We start from the raw sequence: 22,705 nt of genomic DNA, 5'->3' as shown, positions 1-22,705 counted from the left end.
AGGTTTGATGTTTCACAAAACAGTCTTTATTTGTTTACATTTGTTTACATTCAGTTAAACTTGGTTTATACTGTATATATATATATATATATATATATATATATATATATATATATATATATATATATATATATATATATATATATATATATATATATATATATATTAATAAACCACTGAATGCAGCAGTGATGTGAAGCATACTGCAACTGGACTCTAGAGTCCTGGAGTGATAAATCATGCCCCTCTACCTGGCAATCCCATGCACAGTTGTACAATTCAGGATGAGGCTCTTGCAAGGAGACCAGCAATCTTCTGACTGCATTTCATCAAGTGTGAAGTTTGGCGTAAAGGGAATGGTATTTATCAGAAGTCTTGCTCTGCTCCTTACTTCCAGTGAAAATAACTCTTACTGTTTCAGCATTTGAAGACAATTTTATTCTTCTGACTTTATGAGAACAGTTTGGGAATGGCCCTTTTCTGTCCCAACATGATTGAGCACCAATGCACAAATCAAGTTCCATAAAAATGTGGAATAAGCAGTTTAGTGAGGAAATACTTGACTGGCCTCAACCCAAGGGAACACCTTTGGAATGAATGACAACAGAATCTCTGGGCATGGTCTTTTTGGCCATCATAATTGCCAACAGAGTTTTTAAAAAATGCGATTGCTGAACCTTAAAGACAGCCTAGATGAGTTAAACCTGTCATTACTGCAAAAAGTAAATGATTGTAATCATTAACAGCTATTTTAGATAGAGATAGTCTTAAATAGAACCTGTTTGATATCTTGAAGTAGGCTAAAGGATCTACAAATTGTAACTCACTGCAGTCTGATATAAAGAAATGCAAGAACAGGTTATTAACAAAGTCACTAATATGACAAAGTATGGAAAGGTCTACAAATCCAGTTTCTGTATATAGCTCCTTTACATAGCATGCACTGTACATATCAGGCATGATTAATTGAAAGTGTTGGTATTTACTGTAATTAGAAGATAAAAACCAGGCGAGAAATCATGCAGTGTGGAAGGGGTGTAGCAAGGGCTGCAGAGTTTTATTACATTTCCTAAAGAGGAGAACATGATGTCATGAACATGTGTCTCATCTACTGTACAGAACCTGTTTCCTGGCCAGACAGCTGAGCCAAGCATCGGGAGTTTATGTTCTCATAATTTCTCCAGAAAAGGTTTGAGTCCTCCCACTTGCCCTCATACAAGGTGTTTTCTTTTCTCACTCAGTCACACAAACACTTCACAATATCTGTGACCAAAACTGTAAAACCACAGAGGGTAAACAGTTTGTTTTGTTTTATTTTTTTAATAAAATGAATCCTGTTAAAAACAAAGCAGGAATCCATAGCTGGATAGTAAGACACCCAACACACATATTTAAACCATTATCTCCCATTTAGTACAAAAATATGTTACATAAAGTGAGTCTTTACAAAACAAATAATTTAATGTAATGATGGAAACATTAAAGAAAATAATTGAGAAAAGACCAACTGCTGACTTTGTGCACAAACTTACTGCAAGTTATTAAAATATACACATAATTAAATATATGTATTTAAATCAAAACAATAGTCCATTAGACAAGCTTTGTACCAAATCCCGTTCCCAACTGACAACATTTTGAAAGTCCTGAAGAGGTTTTTGTAAATTTTAGCTCTTCACGCTGAATACTCCACCATCAGATTTGTTCAAGATTGCCATCACAACAGCCCCTGTGTGTTACTTTTTGCTACATCTGCACCATGGCAACAAACCCAGGTAGTTCAACATATCGTCAGCAAATAAAAATTTAATACCAAGCAGCTAAATGTCAAGCTAACCTATCAGATCTATGTTTTGTTTTTATTTTTTGTACTATTCTGTGACATTTGAAATAATAATAAAAAAATTTACATAAGATCAAACAGGGTCTTAGAATAACAGATCATTTGGCATTAAACTGCAAACAGAGAGAAGACAAGAGAAAAAAAAAGCCTTATAGTTTAGTTTATTCAGTGACTATCATAAAGCTTTAGATAACTAGCTGAGCTTCAGATTAGACAGTTTAGGCCACAGCTATACTTCTGCAGTATTTGATTTCTCTTTTTTTTTTTAAAGATTGGCATCTGCTTCCCGGAAAGAGTCAGAGCATGGCTACAGAAAGGTAAGGGTCTCAAAGTTAGACACCTGTCAAAGTACTACATATCTGCCTTACACTTAAATAGAATAAGAAAATGTATTCTTATAAAATAATGCTTCAGCATTTCTTTCCTAGCTGCTTGACACTGTACTGAAAAAATATCATCTCCAGCTAATCCAAACACCCACATAATGTTTGGATACATTGAAAAATCCTTCTGCTTATGCTTAGCAAATTAGAGGTGTCATCCTTAGCACATAAATTCATCAGCGTTATGAAATTTGTCCCAGTGCTATTCAACTGACACAATAGCAATCTAATAAAAATGTACTTAATTTCATGCCGCACTATACAGATGCTTCATCTGTTTTGATAAAAGTTCACTAACATCAGAATGCTAAATGTCACAGTGAATCTAGTCTAAAATGATTTCTCAATAAATTAAATGATAATTATTTGAACTGAATTAAATAAGGAATTTAACTTTAATCTAAAAATCATTAAGTATGAAAAAAAATTATCAGTGACTTCACAGGTGAAGTAAAGTAAATGTAAAAAGTGCACATACTTTGATTGAAATCCAAGTTAAGGTAATCATTTCAAAACCTCTATCTATTAAAGTGACATGTTTCATATTCAATAAAAAAACAAATACTTTTAGAGGGAAATAATACAAATAAAAAGTTGCAATTACTCAGATTTCTTAAATGTGAACACTCTTAGATGAATCTGTATTTTATCATGTTTTGAAAAGGGCCATGGATAAGAAACGTCTTCATTATTTATGAAATGTCTGAATACAGATTGGAAAAATATTACTTAGCAAATAGCATGGTCCAACAAAATAAGAGTAAATGTTTTTGAATCAAAAGGTGAAACTTAGGATATGGACACTTACAAAACAAAGTGTTTTTTGATATTTTCTGTCTTGTATTTTTCCCCAAAAGAATATCTGGACATCTCACATTACAGTTGTAAAACATTTTTAAAAAGTGTTTTTTATGCTTTCGTTTTTCACAGAACAAACGAAAGCATAAAACTCACCATTTTAACAAGGGTCTGATCACTTTTAAGGACCAACGTGCCCTATCCTGATGCAGTAGAAGACTTTAAATTTTACACCATTGATTCTAACAGACTCACACTTCACAGTTACACATATGTGTTACCTCAGTGAAATACCAGGAGTTGATGTTCTAATTGAAATAATTACTTCTAGAAATGCCGACATACCCCGCAAAAAAAAAAAAAAAAAAGCAAAAAGTCCAATTATTTTTCACAAAACCTGAAGGAAAATATCTCAGTTGATTAAAAGTACATATTTGGATATTTTTGAAATCACTGCCATATTAAACTGAGTTTTAAAAATTACATTGATATTTAATGTTAATTCTTGATGGCAGGTCTTCTGTAAGTTTCTCTGGTTTAACACAAGTAAATTGACTGAACTGTTTGGTGCCAGAGCTTTGTAGAACTTGATGATACACTGAAGAGGTGAGTCAGCCTTTAGAGTTACATGTTTTAGAGTAGAGACACATCAAAAACATGCAGAATGTTTACCTTTAATGACTGGAATTTCACTCTAGCTATTTTTTGCGTGCTATAAATGTGTCAAGTTCCGGTATGAAACATTCCGTGATTTGCAACTCTATGCACCAGAAGTAAATATGATGGATGTTTTCTGTTCTTGAGTTACAGCAGTATGTCAGGAACAGTGCTTTGCAGTTCCTTTGGGCACCAGGGAAATACAAATATTTATTTCATTAAAGGCTGCGTCTCTGTTTCTCTGCATCAAGTTTGAAAGGGTTAGTGTTTATATAGTTGCTTTGTCTTGTTACATAACATGCAGATAGGTTGCCTTGCTGTCCACTCCGATTACATTTTTGGCGATGCATCTGTAAAATCCTGTGTCCCTATGTGTCGGGTTTTGTATCACCAATGAACCCTGAGGACTCAGGTAGAGGTTGCCATAAATACGAGGCTGACCCATTACTCTCAGTTGTGTCAGGTCTGGTGTTTCCCAACTAACTGTTGCTCGCGGGGTGGCTATGGCCATGCAGGGCAGCTCCACAGCAACACCGCCTCTAGTGTAGGTGACAGGGGAGGGACCGATTGTGATGCGTGGAGGGTAGGCGATGACAATGACAGGAACTGTGGTGACTGAGACTGAGGAAGAGTCATGACTGGAAAACCTGCAGATGTAGCTGCCTCGATCAAACACAGAAACTTGTTTGATTATTAATGTTCCATCTTCTTGCACCACATAACGCCCTAGATCACCACTGTCACCTCTGGATAGTATCTTGCCACTAGGCATTGTCCATGAAACAGAGCCCCTGGTTGTAGAGGCAGGACAATGCAGTCGGAGAGTCTCTCCATTAATGGTGCTCACTAGAGGGGAGGTGCTGGTGCTTACTGTGGGTTTGGAGACTGAGCCAGACGGTGAAGAGTTTATAGAGTGAGACCTGTCTGGCATACCAAGGCCCCTCTGTGAATGCTGCAGAAGCGATACTGTCCTTGTGGGTAATGACTGAGTTGCATCTAAATTTTCCTTCTGCTGTATATTTTCCACTTCTCTGCCTTGTTGGGATTTCACATCCACCACTGGTTCTGACACTTCAAGCTGGACCCGCATTAAAGTGTCACCTCTTTCAGTTTTTGCAACACAAACCAAATTTCCACCGTCACTCACACGTACATCTTGAAACTCCAAAGAGCCGTTCCGATGCACAGTGAGTCGGCTGCCGTAGTAAGGAGCCGGCAGCATGCCATTTCCAGGCAGAAGCCAGACCAAACGAATTGGAGGATAACCTTGGTATGGGCATGGCAAAGTGACAGCCTGGCCTTTAACTGCTTGGTGCTTTGCTATTTTCCCCCCACCCAGATGTGTATCTGAATTACTACTTGAAGAAACACTATTTCTTCTGTTATCATTACCTCCCCCTGCATGACTGTTCCTGTTGAAAACATGTCCTCTTTGAGTGCTTGTACCAGCTCCATTATCTGACAAACTACCACTAATACTTTGGCCATTTGTTGAAATACGAGTTAACCTGCTGTTGTCTCTGCTGGTAATAGCATCATTACTTTTCTTTCCTGCAATGACTTCATTATTATTCATCTCAGGATTTCTTTCAGTACTTTCTCCTCTACCTGTGCTTTGGCTGTGATCTACATTACCACTTCTACTCTTAATGCTAGGTGTGTTTCTATTTAATCCAGTACTGTCTATCTTAATGCCTGTATTCTGTGCCTCATTTGCCCCAGCCATTATCCCAGTATTACCCCGTCGTGTTGAAAATCCTCCAACAGGACTTTTAAACTCATGTTGGCTGTAACTTCTTAGCATAGGATTCGAGCCACTGAATACGGAGTTGAGATTGGTATTAGGAACTATGTTTACTTTTCTACTATGGTTATCACTATAGCTGTTATTGCTTCTGCTTTTGTTTGCAGTTACAACATTAGATCCAAGATTGATTTTTCTTGCAGTAATGACTCTGTGATTGCCATCAGATTTCTTTACACTCCAACCTTGTCCTTTTTCCACCTGTGCTATAACTCCAGAGCTAGAAGTCTCCACTTCCAAGGTCACCACCATGCTCCTTATCCCAGCTGAGTTGCTTGCTCGACAAGTGTAATTTCCAGAGTCAATCTTTTGGGCGGAACTCACTTCCAGGGTTCCATCGGAAATGGCCACAACTCGCTGAGAAGAGAGGCCTGATCCCAAGTTCTGTGGTATAATAATGAATGATGGAGAAAACCAGGTAACTGTTGGGGCAGGATCTCCTGTGGTCCTGCAGGGAATTGTAGCAGTTTCTCCCTGCTGCACTTTGATGAAATTGTGGCCTCTGTCATTAGTGAACTTTGGTGGGGTCGTCTTCATGGCCTTCACTATGACCTGAAAAAATTTATGTCTTACAATCACATTTATATCAACAAAGACAACTTTGTAATAACAATCAGGTGATGAAATCATTTTTTCTGCAGAATAAATAGTGTTACATACCTTCATGGAATCTTGGCCTGCCTGGTTCTCTGCATAGCAGATATACTCGCCTTCATCTCCTTCACCAACTGCTGGAATCAGTAACGTCCCATTGTCAAAAACAGTATGATGCCGTCTTTGACCCCTATTGTCCTCTTGAAATAGCTCACTCTTCACAGTGGTTCCATTTGGTAACTTCCAATGCACAGCTGGATGAGGCAATCCAGAGGCCTGGCAGTCTACCTGTATGAAATCCATAAGTATATTTTTCCACATCATTATTGGATGCAATAACACTGTATGTTACATAACTGGATGTTTTCTGTTTATCTAATCGGTTATCAACTGAATTGCTCTTAAAGGATCTTTCTAGGAGCTCATAACTACCTCTATTGAAATATAGGGCACCACATTTTCATAATCATATAAAATCTCATTTATTGCGTTAAATATTTAAGGCCTCAGTGAAAAATAATCTCATGAAAGTTTATGTGTGCATTACTGTCCCCTTAAGGCAGCTGTCTGTGATTCACAGAAGCCAGTTATATAACATGTCCAGTTTTCATTTCTTTAAATAAGAAAATCTTTAGTCTTCAGATTCAGCCCTATTTTCACCTCATGATATACAGTTCTCTGTAAGATAATTTTTTAGAACTTTATAAATGATCACCAGTCATATGTAACAATGAGCTAATATGCTGAGACACATTTTTGTTCATTAGTCCAAAAAATACACAGAAGTTCAACTGAAACAAAGAAGAGTATAATACTTATTTTTTTCATTACATAAAAGATAATGATCTATGGCTTTATTTTTACCTTTAGAGGTTTTCCAAATGACACCATCTGATTGATTGAGTGTTTTGGGTCAATCCTGGGAGACTGAGTAACCACAGACACACGCAGAATTCGATAATCATCAGCAACCTTGTTGCGTGCAATACACAAGTAGTCTCCACTGTCCTTCTCCGTTACTGCCCGCACTGACAGCGTGCCATTAGGATGCACCTTTACACGTTGGTCAAAACTTAAAGTCAAACACAAACAAAAGGCCAGAAAGTTATATTATATACAGGCTACATTGAAATAATTAACAAAGATTTGATCACACACTTAGCAAATGTACCTGTAGTGCATGTCCACAAGCTTTCTGGTGGGGGTCCTCCATAGAATGGTTGGGGGAGGGTTTCCACTTACAGAGCAGTAAAGATTCAAAGTCCCCTCATAGTTAACAGTAGTAGCAGAGGGTGATGTAGAGACAATGTGGGCTTTAGTGAAGGGGGAGACAGGCTGAGGCTGCAAAACAGTTGAGATTTTTCCACTAGTATGGGAAGAAGAAGCAACTCTTGTGCTGTTTCCTCTGGGTGATACTTTGGTGTTATTTGTTGGCACCGTAGAAGGTGAGAAAACAGAGAAGGGATTTGCTATTTTGATGTCAGGAAAGTGTGATGGGTAAGGTTTTACAGTTTTATTGATTTCGAGAGATGAGCTAGAGGAAGAGTTAAAAGGGCTTGAGCTGATCGACAAGTTCTTAGATCTGTCAGAGGGATTTACAGGAGAGAATTTACTTGGACTGAATGCAGTTGAGGTTTGGCTTGGGATTACCGATGTTCTGACTTTGTTGAAAAAAGATGAATTGGATGTTTTTTTGGCTTTTGCTTCCCCATCTATAACCGCTATTGTCACTGTCCTCTTAGTAGTCCCTACAGCATTACTAGCAGTACACTCATAATTCCCTGTATCCTTTGACCCCACATTGTGAATATGGAGTGTCCCATTTGACAGGACAAAGATATTTCCATTAAGAAACTGAGATGGTCGAACAAGCGTCCCATCTGGAATTTGCCAACGCAGAATTGGTGTTGGGGCCCCTCGGGCAGAGCAGTGAGCATAAACAGGCCAACCTACAGAGAAAAGCAGGCGTTCCTCCCTGGGTTGCTGAATAACCGGGGGGAGCAAGGACACATGGAGACGCACTGAGGCGCTGGCTGCACCAGCTGAGTTGGGTGCCACACATCGATAGACTCCTTGGTCAGTGGGTAATGTTACCGAGATGTGAAGGGTCCCATTTGTGTCCATATGGATTCGATTAGAAAAGGTGCCAGAGGAGGTTAAGGTAGAACGATTAGGCAGAACCCAGGACAGCAAAGGGGCTGGAACGCCATCTGCTTGGCACTCCAGGTGAACCTGGCCACCCCGATGAATGGTAACTTCCTTGTAAGGCATATGAGGCGGGCGTGTCCAGATTTCTAGTGTGGTGAGCAACCTGTAAGAAAGAAGAAGAAGAGACACATACACAATAAAGAAATGTTAACATACACATTCTACACTTCTGCACTCTCTAAATGTGCACTGGATTCTCGGAAGTATCTAAAGATATAAATGTTTATTTGACTCAGTGAGGAAAAAAGTAAAAGCTGATTCATGACCTCATGTAGATAGAGCTGTGTTTGCTGGATGAGTATAAATCAGTTTCTCATTATGTTTGCAGTAACAAATAATGAATATAGTTTATTTCCAAAACATCCCATTCCTTTGAATTGTTGTCACCTTGTCACTACAAATTTTGATTTATTGCACTGGGTTTTTGTGTAATAGGCCAATACAAATTAGTGTATAATTGTGAAGCAAAGGGAAATGCTGTGTGTTTTCAAAGCCTATTTTTTTTTAAATGATCTGAAAAGTGTGGCATGCTTTTGTTTTCAGCCCATCTGAGTTAATACTTTGTACAGTGTCCAGTCATTGTAATTACAACTGCAAGTCATCTGGGTAAAATGTGGTTTTGCACATTTAAGAATTTTCCTAATTCTTCTTCACAAAATAGCTCAAGATCAGTCAAACCAGACAATCCGTGAAGAGCTATGTTTAAGTTATTCCACAAATTCTCAAACGGAATACGTTTCTCTGGAGCTTTCTACAGGAATACGGTCCAAGTGAATTGGAATAATGAGTTATTTTGGATTAATTTTAACAACTATTGTTTTTGTGTGAATTTCTGGTGTGTTCCTCAGTTCTTATGACACTGTTTGTTCATTTATGTAACAAAGTTAAAATATATTTATAATAAGAATAAATAATGTAAAGACTTCTGAAAGTAATTGGTAGCAATAGAGTTTATGTTGTGGTATTTGAGTAAAAGACGTTACACATAAATGTACAAAACAATATGGTTTTTAGATATTATTTTTAATAAATGTTAAAAACTGCAGTTTCCCTCCCACATTAAAATGATTTATTACTTCGTGTTGTTCTATTGTGCAAAATCTCAAGTTGTAACATGACAACATGTAAAAAAGTTTAAGGAGCCTTAACCACTGTTGGAGGGACTGTTGCACTGTTGCTATTTTTTTCTCTTACCATATGCCTCGGTGAATAAAACTGATTATAATGTATGTTGTGTTCTAAATGGTATGCTATCCAGACAAGCTCATCAGTGTTCATTTCTAAAATCAGCATTCCCACCTGTCACGGCCCAGCAAGCTGCTTGCACTGCAGATATATGTTCCTCTGTCCTGTACCTGTACATTCTGGATAACAAGGGTGCCATTTGGCAAGACCTCAAAACGCTGAGCCCTGGAGTGGATTGACGTCACCGCTCCTGAAAGAAAGGCAAAGGGGTGAGGCAGTAAGGCAGAAAGAGAAAACAGTAATGAGAAGGCAGGGGTGGGAAGAACAGAGACAAATTTGGGAAAAAGTTCCAGAGCGAGAAAGGAGAAATATGGGCACAATGAATGGCACAGCTTGAAGTGAAGTCAGTGATGCAGTGCAGAAAATGTTCCATTACTTGCTTGCAGTGTTTTTCCCACATGGCAAGCCAGAGAAAAGCCTATTATGTGCTTGCTAGTGTATAATGTTTGGTGTTAATGGATTTTTTTTTTTTTTACATCACAGTAAAATAAGTTCTTATTTGCTCTGCCATACCAAAACTTGTTGCAGGCTTAAGCAATCAGAAAAGTTTCTATCAAAGAGTGAAATTTTGATATTTTATGTTTTTTTCTTTATAACAGAATCAAATAATACGCCTTGTCTCTAGTTTTAAAACTTCTCCAAGGAATGGAGCATATTTATGTCTGAGTACATGTCCTCTGTTTGGTGTATACCTGTAGCAACCTTAGTCCATGTGATTGAAGGTTTTGGCTCTCCCTGAGCTTCACACACCAGGTTTACAGTGCTGCCTGCCGGTACTGACATGGTGCGGTTGTGAGGGTCTGCGATCCTTGGCCTAGATCTAACAACTGGAACCTGTGCAGTGGATAATTAAGACAAGTTAATCAAATAAATAAAACTTTCAAGCACCAAAATAACACTGTAACACTGGAAATATAGTATCAGTTCACCGGAATTTTGTGGGTCTTGTATGTCAATAAACAATATACAATTCTGTTACAATGCTACTACACAACTGACAGGTTACAAAGACAAGGATTTGTTATAGACAGACAGATAACAAAAATAAAAACATCTAATGGAAAAAAATCAAAGCCTTGTCGATGTCAGAGATTAAAGTATAAAGTCTGGTTTTACATAATCAAAAAGCTACAGTAGGTAAACTTGGAGGCAAACATTGGCAACTTCCCCAAAATAAAAAGAGCTGCAGCATTTCCTCTCAAGGTGTGTCTTTGTGTCTGCTAAATGTCAGTGTGTGCACAGGTGGTAGAGATGCAGTTCAGCTTTGTAAAGTCCTATGTTGGTAATTTAGGCCTTTGCTTTTACCTTTGCTTTGAACTTGATTATGGTGGATATTAATTGAAAGCTCAAGCTACAACCTTTAAAGCGATCGAGTTATACAGGGATTTTTTTACTGCCTGATTGTTTTTTGTTGATGTTTATGGGCCAAAGATGGAGCAAAGATGAGGAGAGGAGCTGCAGCTTTGAACTTTTATACAACAGACGCATTTAATGAACATAATTGTGTGAGTACTATCAAGTAGATAATAATACCATACATTTTGCAGTACACATTATAAATATATACTCCAAAACCTTCCATTAATACATCACATATAAAATCAATATCTGGGAACAACTAATTGTACAGTCAGTAAATTCATTTCAATTTCTTTGTGGTCTTTGAAAGATTTAGTTTTAATTTGATAGACAGCAGACTTCTGGCTATTAATTAAGGATTAAGTATCTAAATCCCATAAGACTGAGCTTTAAAAAACATTATGTTTGTTGACTGCAGATTTTTTTTGCCATGTGTTTTTTGTCTCTTTAGATCAGTATGAGGTTTAAAAATCGGTCAAATAAGGGGGTAGTGATGAACCTCATTTGGATTTTATCAGACGGTCATGTGGGGACAAATTAGATTGTTTTTTGATTTGTTGTGCATTCCAGCTAAGTTTTTGCCCTCAAGGGTTTTCACAGTTGGATATTTTGTGTGTGAGCGTATGTGGAGGGGCGGGGGGGTGCGTGTGTGTGTGTACTTTTTTTTTTCTGGGTCAACACTCTTAAAGAACTGACTTTTAGTTTGTGTTTTACATTAAGAAGTACATAGTTTATTACAATATGCATTGAAAGAATTACTAATCAAATGAAAAACTCAATAATGCAGCAATAAGAAATGTATAAAGATTTGGAATAATTTAACAAATGAACAAAAAATAGAGGTTAGGATAATTGATGCTATTCTTCTCCTGTTATGTAATTTCTGTTTATGCTCCATGACCATGCCTGATACAACCATAAAACAAAAGGAGAAAGCAGATATTACAATATTTTGAAAAAGCACCCATGAACTTGCCCCAAAAGTAGTTAACATTTTGTCTTTTAACACAAAATACATTTAGGTGTATTTTGTTAAAATTTCTGAAACAGCTCAAGATAAAATAATGTGGAAAAAAATAATAAATGTATTTCAAAATGTTTACATAAATAAAATGACATAAATTGTATTTCCTGCCCCTCTGGGACTATGCCTGGACTACTTTTAAGCGCAATTACAGTGGCAAGTCTCGGTTAATATCTTCAACTGGTTTGCACATCTGAAGTCATAAACTCTTGCCCATTCTTGCAGAATGATGCAGAGCTCTGCAGCTCCAATGGGGTAACAAAGACCCTGGGGCTGTTTCTTTGAAATCCTTTCACTGTTTGGCTTGTGTGAATAGGTGAATAGCCATGGCCAGATAGCTTTGCAGATCTGTCACACACTTACCATTTTTGGATAATGGAAAGTGTGTGACACTTTCCACATGTCACAGTGGGACTGTGATATGTTTGTAATATAACCCTGCTTTAAACGTTTCCACATTATCCCTGAGCTGCCTGGTTAGTTTTTCTACTTCATAGTGCCATATGTTCACCAGTATTCTCAATGTATAATTTACTTCCAATTCATATTTTTTAACACCATAAAATAAAATCCTGATCAAGTACATAATAGTTTATAGTTGCAATATGACAATTCAAGTGAAGCAAGAAAACTTACCGTTGGAGAAGCAGGAAGTGACGGGGAAGGCTGATGAAAACTGCTTCTGTGTGAATCTGGAATAGTGTTAGCTCCATGGTTCTTCCAGTCAGTAGGTGATTGACTCCTGTTTTGACCATTCGCAGGGTGGTCAACCTGGCCAGTTGCTTTAGTGTTTCTTGTTATTGCTTTGGTACTTGTCAATTCCAATGTGGTGGTAGTGGAAAAAAAAGTTTTAACTGTAGATTGTTTTGTGGTAGATGGAGGTGTTGTGGTCAGAATACTTTCTGTTGTGGCTGGAAGAGTGGTTTTAGAATCAGTGGATGTAGTAGAAAAAGAGGAAATGGACACTTTAGGGATGGCATTTATTGAAACTGGAGAACTACTTTTGCTGGTAGAAGGATTAGAAGTGGTGCTTAGCCTTGTAATTATTGGCCTGAACGTAGTGTCGGAGGTCAAAGTTGAAGAGATAGTAGAGGAAGTAGTTGGCAAAGTGATTGTAGAAGTCATTGAGGTGGACAGAGCTGAAGTCTGACTGGGAGTGCTGGATACTGGAATGATAATGGGGGTTGAAATAGACATGGTGGGACTTATTATAGCAGCCGTGGTTGTTGTGGGGAGTGTATCCTCATTAGTTGTAGAGGCTGGTGTACTTTTAGTGCTGCTAAAATAACTAGTTCTCTTGGGAGCAGCCGAAGAAGTAGTTATGATTTGTGCTGCACTGGTGGTGGTTAAAGATGCACTGGGGACTGAGGAAGCAGTGAGAGAATGAGTGATTGAAAAGTGGGACTCACCCAAAACATTCATCTCTAACTCCTTGCTGTGTTTGCTCGGGGGTCTCTCAGCATGTTTGCCTAAGGTTGTTTGTGTTGCTGTATGAGCCCATGCAGCATGTGTAAATGTTCTATTATCAGGTTCTGGCACATGTGGCTCTGAAATGATAATGGTAGCATGAGTGGGGGCTGGTGTGCTGTTAAAAGTAGACTCAGTTATTTGTTTCTTGCCTGAATGAATCATCATGTCTGTGTATGTGTGTGGGGTTGTAGAGGAGGGACTGAGTGGAAGTGATTCAAATTTTGAAATAGTAATAAAATGAGGGTCAGAAACAGTTGGGGACACAGGAGTCACAGTCACACCATTTATAATAGTTCTAACATTGTTTCCCAGTGTCAGCATAATAGGTGGAAATGTGGTAGTTGATAAGGGCAACAACTTTGTGATTTTATCTGGACTTGAGTTAAGTGTCTCTGCTCGGTTTACTGAGTTTATCGGGTCGGAGTGAGGATGTGGTGAGGGTACAGGCTGAATCTTTGGCCTGTTAATTCGCCTACGTTGTCCAATCTTCCTGCGGGTGTCCCAGGGTTTTCGAGGTCGGGAGTTTGGAATTGCATTTGGGAAATGTCCCTGTAAAGGATTCTGTGGCCTGGTCTTATTAGAGCTTAGATTTGGTACTTTCTCATCCAACACAATTGATTGCAGAGCTATTACATTTGCCCCTGATAATGAAGTAAGTGTGACACGCTCTGTTTCTGTCACTGGGTTTACTGTTGTTACAGTTTGTTTGTTTTCTTTATCTGTCTGTGTTTTTATGTCAATTTCTAGATTCACATGTGGCTGCTCAGTCACATTATATATCTCTGCAATGGTTTGTGTTGCTTGTATTATCTGTACATCCTTATCAGGAGGTTGAATGGGTTGTGGTTGTTCTTCTTTTACAATAGCATCATCAACTGAAGAACCTTCAGATTCTGTTTTCTCCTGTAGGTCATGAGATATACTTCTGTCTTTACTGTCACCCTTTTCTCCTTGTCTAATTTCTTCATCTTTTTCTTCAAATATAGGTTGAGTTGTTGTTTTTTCTTCTGCATTTGCTTGACTATGACTTGACTTGGTGCTGTTGGTGGTCTTTTGACGAATCTTTGCCAAGAGATCAGCCCATTTCTGAGGGTCTATCCTGTGTTTCTTTGTGGTTACTCTGGGTCTGTTCTGAAAGCGGTGTTTCTTCTGCTTAATTGGTGAAATGGGTCCTCCAATCCTTTTTAGATGTCCCTCTCTAACATGACCATATCTTTGTGACTTATTAATTAGATATTGTCTGTTTGGGCGCTGTTGGAGAGATGTTGGATATCTCCTTTTACCAGTGGGGGTTTTCTCATCCTCTTCATTTTCTTCATCTCCTGATCCTTCATCAATCTGCCTAAAAATGGTGACTGGTATCTTTGTTGACCTGCCAGCAGCTGATTGAGGTCCTCTGGGTAATGAAGTCTCAAGGGTAGAAATATGTTGTGCTTTCAATATCAGCTGCATTGACATGGTGTCACTACCATACTGGTTGACAGCAATGCAGCGGTAATATCCTGTATCCTTCAGAGTTGATGTAAGTAAAGACAAACTTCCATTTGAATATACTTTCAATCCACCTGATACAGCTAATCCTTGCCACACAACATTTCCATCTGGCAAAATCCAACTTGCCAAAGGTTCTGGTGAACCAGATATCCTGCAGGGCAGAGTGACAGCATCTTTAATGGTTCCAGTGACCGGGGGTCCACTTAGCTCACCTGTATATGGAAAGGCAGACTCTTGTACTGCCAGACGTAATTGAAGGACATCGAAATCTCTTCCAGCTCTGGCAACACAATGGTAAAGCCCTCCATCAGAGAGCTGTACTCTTTGTACTAGTAGGCCTGAGGCTGATAGCTGGAACCTTCCATCTAAACTGCTGGAAGGATTATTGAGTTTAGATCCATCTGGAAGAATCCATTGCACACTGGGATTACTAGAACTAAGAACAGGACAAGATAGCTGTATGTTCGTGCCTGCTATTCCTACTGCTGTAACTGCTGTGTTAGTGTGATTAGTTAAAATCATTACCCATGGGTGAGAAGTAGGGGAAGACAGTGAGGGATTAAAAGTTGGATCAGGATGAGCAGAAACTCTTGTTGAATAGATAAGTTGGACTTTATGACTGTTAGACTGTGCTCTGTCAAGCTGAATACTAATTGCTGATTGTAGTAACCATTCTGGTCTGGCTTTGACAGAGGCTTTGATCCCAGTGTGATAATATCCATATGTTTCTGGTGCCTGTCTGTAGCGGTAGGCCAATGCCGGAGCTTTACTTAACATGATCTCCCTCTCAAGGCGAGCTGCAGTTTCACTGTAGTAAGCCAAAATCCTCCAAAGTTTCTCATAGCTTTGTCCCAGAATAGGGCAGTCAAGAGAGAGAGACAAAGCGAGCGGGAGAGGAGAAGAGGAACTCCAGGAGAGATCTGGAGGAGGAGCAATGTCTGGGGAATTGGTTGAGTGAGTAATTTTACAACTTATATCAATGTTGTATCCTTGTTGGTCAGAAAGACCCAGAGTGACATTGCCTAAAGGCTCTCTGAACTTCTCACTTGGTTGGATTTTGCTATGGTCTGATTCCAAAGGTGTTTCTTTTCCAGGAAAGCTGATGATCGGTGACATACAATGTAGAGTCGTTTGATCAAGCAAATTCTGGCCCTGGAGAGACAGGGGTGAGGCACAAACTGGACACTGAGGACCACCAGGACATTTCAATAAGCCTAATGACAGAGAGAGTGAAAGAGAGCAAGAGAAAGAGAGAGAGAAAGAATGTTGTCAAAGCAAATCTCTCATATTAATAGATATATTCTTTTGTTGTCATTGTATTTAAATATAATGAAATGTGACGCTTTAGTAATTTGCACATATTTTTTTGAAAATTAAGTCATTGATTAGTCACACCAGTTTATTTCAAGCATCCATTACCCCTTTTTGTTTCTTGCTAATTTACTGTGGTTGTTTCATCTCGCGAATCACAATGCATCACTTTTTAATCACAGCACAATCATTACCCTATATATCAGCTGCCACACGTCAGCACTGTCATCATGTATTAGTCATGGCAGGTTAAGCCTGGCATATCAATGGCACACATTTCATGGTTCAGCTTTCTTTCACATTTTAATAAAGCCAACAAGACAGACTGCAAAAATAAGGTAGTGCCAAACAAGGACGTATGTGTGACAAAACGATGGTCAAGAGCATCTGTGTAAATTAGATCTGTCAAAAAGTAGGTTTACCCACATCTAATGGATTGGTCACAAATTTTTAGCCAGTTAAAAAAGCTTTTTCTAAACTACAGTTTGTCTATTCAAAGATACAGCAATAAATATCATACAATAAAGGATGATAAGAAGAAGTATAGAGAAAGAAAATATTTTTTTCTAGACTTAGCAGTCACCTGGGTGAGCAAGACTCCATGAGAGAAACCAATTCATTCTACAGTCACAGCTCCAAGGATTAGCCTGCAGGACCAGAGTCTCCAGCAGAGGTGCCGTTGTCACACTCTTTTCAGGCAGGATAGTTAGACTATTGTTGGAAAGGTCTAGATGTCTGAAAAAAAAAAGACACTGGCTCAAACATTGTGAAAGAACAAATTAGGTAAGTCTCCATAATCATTAACTTTCTGTGCATATATGATTCTGTTCCTTCTTTTATTTGATTGTGCAAATAAAATCCAGCATGCAAATGTTCACATTTTTTCATGTAATTGATGAGGAATTGTCTCAAGCACCACCAGGGCTGTGAACTGTTACACATTTTTGTTGTCAAATCTCACCTCAAAGTAGAAAAATAATATGTATTCAGGATGGACAGCGTGCACAGAGCGTGAGGGTGCAGCTGATGCAGCCTGTTGCCTTGTAGACGAAGCAGCCTGAGGCTAGGCAGCTGGAGCAGAGCCCGGGGGTGGATGTGTTGGAGCAGGTTGTGATCCAAGTAAAGCCGTAGCAGTGATGTCAGGCCAGAGAAGGTCAAAGATGAAGAGATCTCTCTCAGCTTGTTATAGCTCAACTTGAGTATCTGCAATGGGGGGAAGAAAAAAGGGGTGAAGTGAGGAGTACAAATTAGAAAAACAGACATCAAGGCTGATTGAAAAAGTAAGTCTTATGCAAGGGATCTAAGTGTTTCAGTGGCAGCCACTTGCTTGGAAATTGAATTTAGAACAATTATGAAACAGCATAAGGATTTGAATAATAACTCTTCTTGGAATTTATGAAGATTTTAGAACATAAGGTATTTCTTACAGCTCTCCATTTCCCAGTTTATATCTAAAAAACAGTCCACAGCACACAATATGCTATGAACATAGGACAGAAGCAGGGAGAACTAAAAGGATTATTTTTGCTCTGGTGGGGTGCATTGCTCCAAAGCAGTTAAGCTTTTGATCCAGAATATCACACTGTAGGGAATCTATTAAAATTTAATACACATATGAAGAATTTACCCCACTTTTATGCATACAAAATTATTATTATTATTATTATTATTATTATTAATTATTGTTGTTGTTGTTGTTGTTCCTCTGCCCTCCAGGGAAGCTACTTAGCTGGAACACTTCCAGCTGCTGACAGATTTAGCACGTGACAATGTCAGCACATGGAAATATGGGTCCTATTATCCCAGTAAGGAAAATATATCAGCATCTGTCTCGAAGATGAAGGGTACAATTGCCTGTGTAATATCAGTTCCCTCAAGGACTCCAAACGCTGCCCTAGGGTTGCTTCTAAAGTGTCCAGCATGTTTCTTGTCACTGAAAGGGCAAGGAATCATGATACATAAATTATGCATTAGTTTGAAAGAAATTGGAAATAAATGGAGATAGGAAAATGGAATCTTGTGGACTGTTGCAGCATTTTGACAAACATCTCAAATATTGTTAATTCCTTCCTAACTCAAGTTATCAAAAATGATAAGATCCTTTCTGACAAGGAGTTTGTGTTCATCTGTCATAGTCAGAGATCAATGAAGACTTTATCCTGCAAGTAGAGTGCAAATACAGTTTTGAGAGCTTAACTTCCAGCAAATAAAAAAGAAATTGAAACAGACTTCTTTCATGAATGATTGAGCTCCTTCTTCTCTTTCTCCTAAGTTAAGTGTCATTATCCAGCCAGTGTTTAGCCAAATTGCACTCACACAGTACACAGCACAGAAGGGTAGCCAATCCCCACTGCCCAGACATAAGAAATTTCTTTCAGTAGCCACCTTAACAAGTTTCCTATTGCTTATTTTTAAGTGCTAGCTGCTGAGATGTTAATTCTGTCAGTTATTTTGTAGACATCGGTTACAATGCTACCAATTGCCTGCACATTTTACTGAAAAGTTGTTTTAAAAAAAAAACTATTAACAGAAAGGACTTTATATTGGCTGCTTCTTTGGGTACCATTTGGTACTGTATCTTGTTGCATTACCTGAAGCGATTTCATCTCTTTAAACACTCCATCTGGAAGATGTTGGAGGTTATTGCTGTGGAGCATCAGAAGCTCTACTCTCCTTAACCCAACCAGAGATTTGTCATGAAGTCTGCTGATACTATTAAACCTGCAAAAGCAAAAAGGCATCATTGATATTCTGAGGCATATGTATTTATATATATATATAGTTTTTAGTATTTAGTCAGCTTCTGTACCCTTGTTTCATTGAAAGTCTTGAATCACTCTTATCCTCACATCTCCCCTGAAGTCAGTTTACCAAGGGAAATGCAACAAACAACTAAATCACTGAACAACATAGCCTGCAGGCTTGTGGAGTTATTCAAACCTCTAACAATGAAATTATTTGGAGGGTTTGGAAGGCATTTTAAAAGGAGTCAGTATTCCTTAAGGCAGATCCAGAGTTACACTGAAGGTACGCTGAAGTGAAAATATCTTCCTGTAATTATACTATTTCTTGTGTCCGGCACATAGAGTCTCTTTGCCAACAATATGTTGCTGCTATTCAGTCTAAAAAAACCCTTTGAGATACCTTTTAAAATATTTGAAAATTTTAGCTCAAGAATTCCTTTGTCCAGGAAAGTCTCATTGCAAGCAAAAAGTGAAGAAATCCCTCAAGAGTTACCTCTGGTTATGAGACCTTTTTCTAATTCTATTGCAGTACAAACTAAATTCAGTTCAGTTTATGTATAGTGCGCCAATTTGTAACAAATGTCGCCTCAAGGAACATTTGTTTACAAAAAAGTAAGTTCCATCACACATACATGCCACTTTATCCTAGATATCAAATGGTACACTGAACTCAATTAATTATCCAAATTGGTTGAAACAATTCTTTATCTAAGGAAACCCAGCAGATTGAGTCACTAACTAGCAGCATTCACTGCTATTCACTCCTAAATAGAAACCACTTATCTTGGCATGTGTTATGCATATCTTACGACTACTAAAAGATTTTATATTGCATTATAGTTTGGAAAAATCGACACTGTATTCTACTGCATCAGAATATGACCATTGTGTTGGAGAGAATTCTAATAATTAAAAACTAAACTGTGCGTTCACATACCCTAAATTAATCCGTCTTGTATGCGCAGGCAGGCCAGGTGGGATGATGAGTAGTGATCGGAAGGTGCAGTGAACTTCATTGGCCTGGTAGCAGTTACAGCTCCTGGGGCAGGACTGGCCGCTGGACATCTCAAGTGTGAGCACCAGAAGTGCAAGCAATGCCAACAGCGCAGACCCAGTCTGATGCATCTTCACCCACAGGGAGAGAAGCTAAACTGAGATTATCACCGCCAACATGAAATAGGATGTCAAGTTTAATGTAGACAGACAAGTGCACCACAACCTGCAGTTCAGATGGGAATCATTGTGTACTAGACACACTCACATTTAAAAAGTTCAACACTTTACAACAACAAAAAATCAAAAAGTGATTTATTGCTGTGCATCATACAATATATATATATATATATATATATATATATATATATTTCTTTATTATTATTTATTTATTTATTTATTTATTTATTTATTTATTTATTTATTTATTTATTTATTTATTTTTAAGCTAAACATGGTAGTTGTTATATTAAAATTAAAATATGATAACTGGGAAAATATTTGCAGATGTACAACACAATAAATTCCATGAGTAAAAATGTTAACGTTTAAGTACGATGAAACCCTTAATCTTTCATCTTCCCCCGTTACACCGTACCCTTTAACATTTGGAGTCTGGGCAAGATTTACATAGGAAGTTACCAGGAAAGTTAACTTGTAATAATGAAATTTATTTTAAAAAATGAAATGTCATTTGAAGGAGAAGCTTTCAATTTATATGCATTTAAACCCTAAATGCTGGTCATGAGCTTTGGATGGTGACCAAAATGATGATGATGATGGTGCTAGATAGAGTTCATTTTAATGTCAGTCACTTACAGAAGGAGAATGAGACACAATAAGTCACAGAAACTTCGCTGCGCTTTCTTATCTAATCACACACAAGCGCTGAAATTTACACCACATCAACGTAAACTGAACACATAATTGAGACTTTTCGTCTTGTTCAAATCTTACAGAGACATGTTTTTAGAATATGTTATGAATCCAAAGTGATAAAAAAAAACATACCTTAAACTTCTCTGGTCCGGAGGCATAAATTATTGTAAGGAATTATTCATTTTCTACATCAAATGATGATTTCAATCCATCCGTGTACTTCGGCGAAGTAATCCTCACTTTTCCACCTTCATTCATCCATTTGTCACCACAGTGTTCGCAAAGAATGCGGGGGGAAATCCTTCAAGTAAGCACTTTTTAAAACTTAAAAATTCCCACAAAACCACCCCTACCTAAATCAAACAGGTCTTCTTGTATGTCACGGAAGGAAAAAAAGAGCGTTGCACACGCGGCAGGCGGACAGCAATCGCGTCTTGTCCCTGCGTGCACGCGTTTGTGTGGGGAACAATGAGTGTGTATTTGATCTTGGAAAGTGGGACAGGACAGCAAGTGAAGAGAAAGACGCTCAGGCAGAGGGGTCTATCCGAAGAGGGGCGGAAACTATGAAGTAATAAGTCACTGTGCTGCAAGCTGCTTCTTCTGCTGTACAGAAATTACATTTTTTAAATGAACTTTTTAAAAAATTATAATCAAATACAAATATTATATCTTATTATTCTGAGTAAAAAAGGGATATAATTTCTTATTTTGGTGAAAGTTTTAGCTCCCATTTGCCTCTCTGTTGCTGATAGTGACAGAGAGGCGATTTGGACAGCCACCAGGGTTCACCAGGGTGTTCCTCTAGAGGTGACAAGTTGCCAGCCTTTCATGGGGAAACACAGAAACACAATTTTCTCCTAGCCTTAAGAGAGAAATAGAGAAACTGTTTCTCTCTGAATATGACCTCACAGTCAGGTTTATGGACTGTGGGAGCTGGAGTTCCAGAAGAGAATCCACATGAAAGGAGGCTGAACATGCAAACTTGATGCAGAAAGAACAAGCTTAGGTTCAAATCCTAGACTTCCTAGCTGCAAAGCAGCAGTGCTACCAGCTGTTCTGTTGTGCAGACCTTATTATCCTTTTTTATTTTACTTTGAACACTTGATCCATGTAGGTACATTGACCTATTAATTGAGTGGCTTGAAAAATATGTTGGTCTAGTTAACATTTATCATTTTAATTTTGGTGTTTGATAACTGAATCTTCTGGATTAGGAGCCAATACCGCTGACAATATCTCATGCAATGATGCAACATTCTCAGACATGCAGATCGGGACTTCTTATGGGGGAAACCAGAAATAGACCGATGCTCCTCAGCTGTTGTCTCCAGTAAGCAACCCCCAACACTCCCCCTCCCACCCCCACTGTGTTGGAAGGCTTGTGACAGAGTGTGATTGATTCTAGACAGGAGCAGCTTTGCAAGACAATGTAGTGAGATGTTTCAGTTCACTTTATTTCCATCATCTGGTCATAGCATTCTTCTTTTGTATATTTAGTAGCAAAAGTCTTCAACTATTCTCATGCAGCAGCTACATCAAAGAACTGCAGCTTTAGGCGTGAGAATAAGGTCACCCAAATGAAAAGTTTAAAATTTCCTCATCAGTTGCCTCAGTAATGAATGGCTACATTAATCATGTATGACTGTCAAAAGCCTGCAGCTCGGCAGTCAACAAATGAACATCTGCAGACATCTTAGCAAATGTATTGGATGTTTTACAGTCACCAGCAACATTCTCTCTGATATTTTTCAGTACATGATCCAATCTTTGCCACCTTATCACCCTTGTCTCTTCAGGCAGCACTGTTCTGTGAACAGTTATCAGAGCTGAACTCATCCCCCATAGCTGTATTACTGCTCGGGTTCACTTCATTACATTGCTCAATGTTATCGAAACATG

The 22,705-nt window shown here is 38.3% G+C and overlaps 1 protein-coding gene across 3 annotated transcripts; it reads right to left on the bottom strand.

Annotated features, from left to right (window-relative positions):
- Nucleotides 1-1,050: 1,050 nt before the first annotated feature.
- On the bottom strand, nt 1,051-21,300 carry LOC102229405 (immunoglobulin superfamily member 10-like). 3 transcript variants are annotated; one of them, XM_023337208.1, is made up of 12 exons: nt 20,939-21,300; nt 19,872-20,085; nt 18,782-18,911; nt 17,152-17,393; nt 16,774-16,925; nt 12,552-16,093; nt 10,225-10,366; nt 9,587-9,722; nt 7,251-8,390; nt 6,944-7,151; nt 6,146-6,367; nt 1,051-6,037 (listed from the first exon to the last, which is right to left on the bottom strand). In XM_023337208.1, exons 2-12 carry the CDS (start codon nt 20,057-20,059, stop codon nt 3,971-3,973), a joined length of 8,169 nt encoding a protein of 2,722 aa, XP_023192976.1. In that variant the 5' UTR covers nt 20,060-20,085; nt 20,939-21,300; the 3' UTR covers nt 1,051-3,970. The 3 variants fall into 3 exon arrangements, with proteins under 3 accessions (XP_023192976.1, XP_023192977.1, XP_023192975.1); XM_023337209.1 differs by having other exon boundaries at nt 19,872-20,080; XM_023337207.1 differs by having other exon boundaries at nt 19,872-20,059.
- Nucleotides 21,301-22,705: the final 1,405 nt, after the last annotated feature.

The sequence above is a fragment of the Xiphophorus maculatus genome, chromosome 7 (genome assembly GCF_002775205.1).
Source record: "Xiphophorus maculatus strain JP 163 A chromosome 7, X_maculatus-5.0-male, whole genome shotgun sequence".
Taxonomy (NCBI): domain Eukaryota; kingdom Metazoa; phylum Chordata; class Actinopteri; order Cyprinodontiformes; family Poeciliidae; genus Xiphophorus; species Xiphophorus maculatus.
Note: the sequence above shows the minus strand (reverse complement) of the source record. Positions and strands in the feature narration are given on the sequence as shown.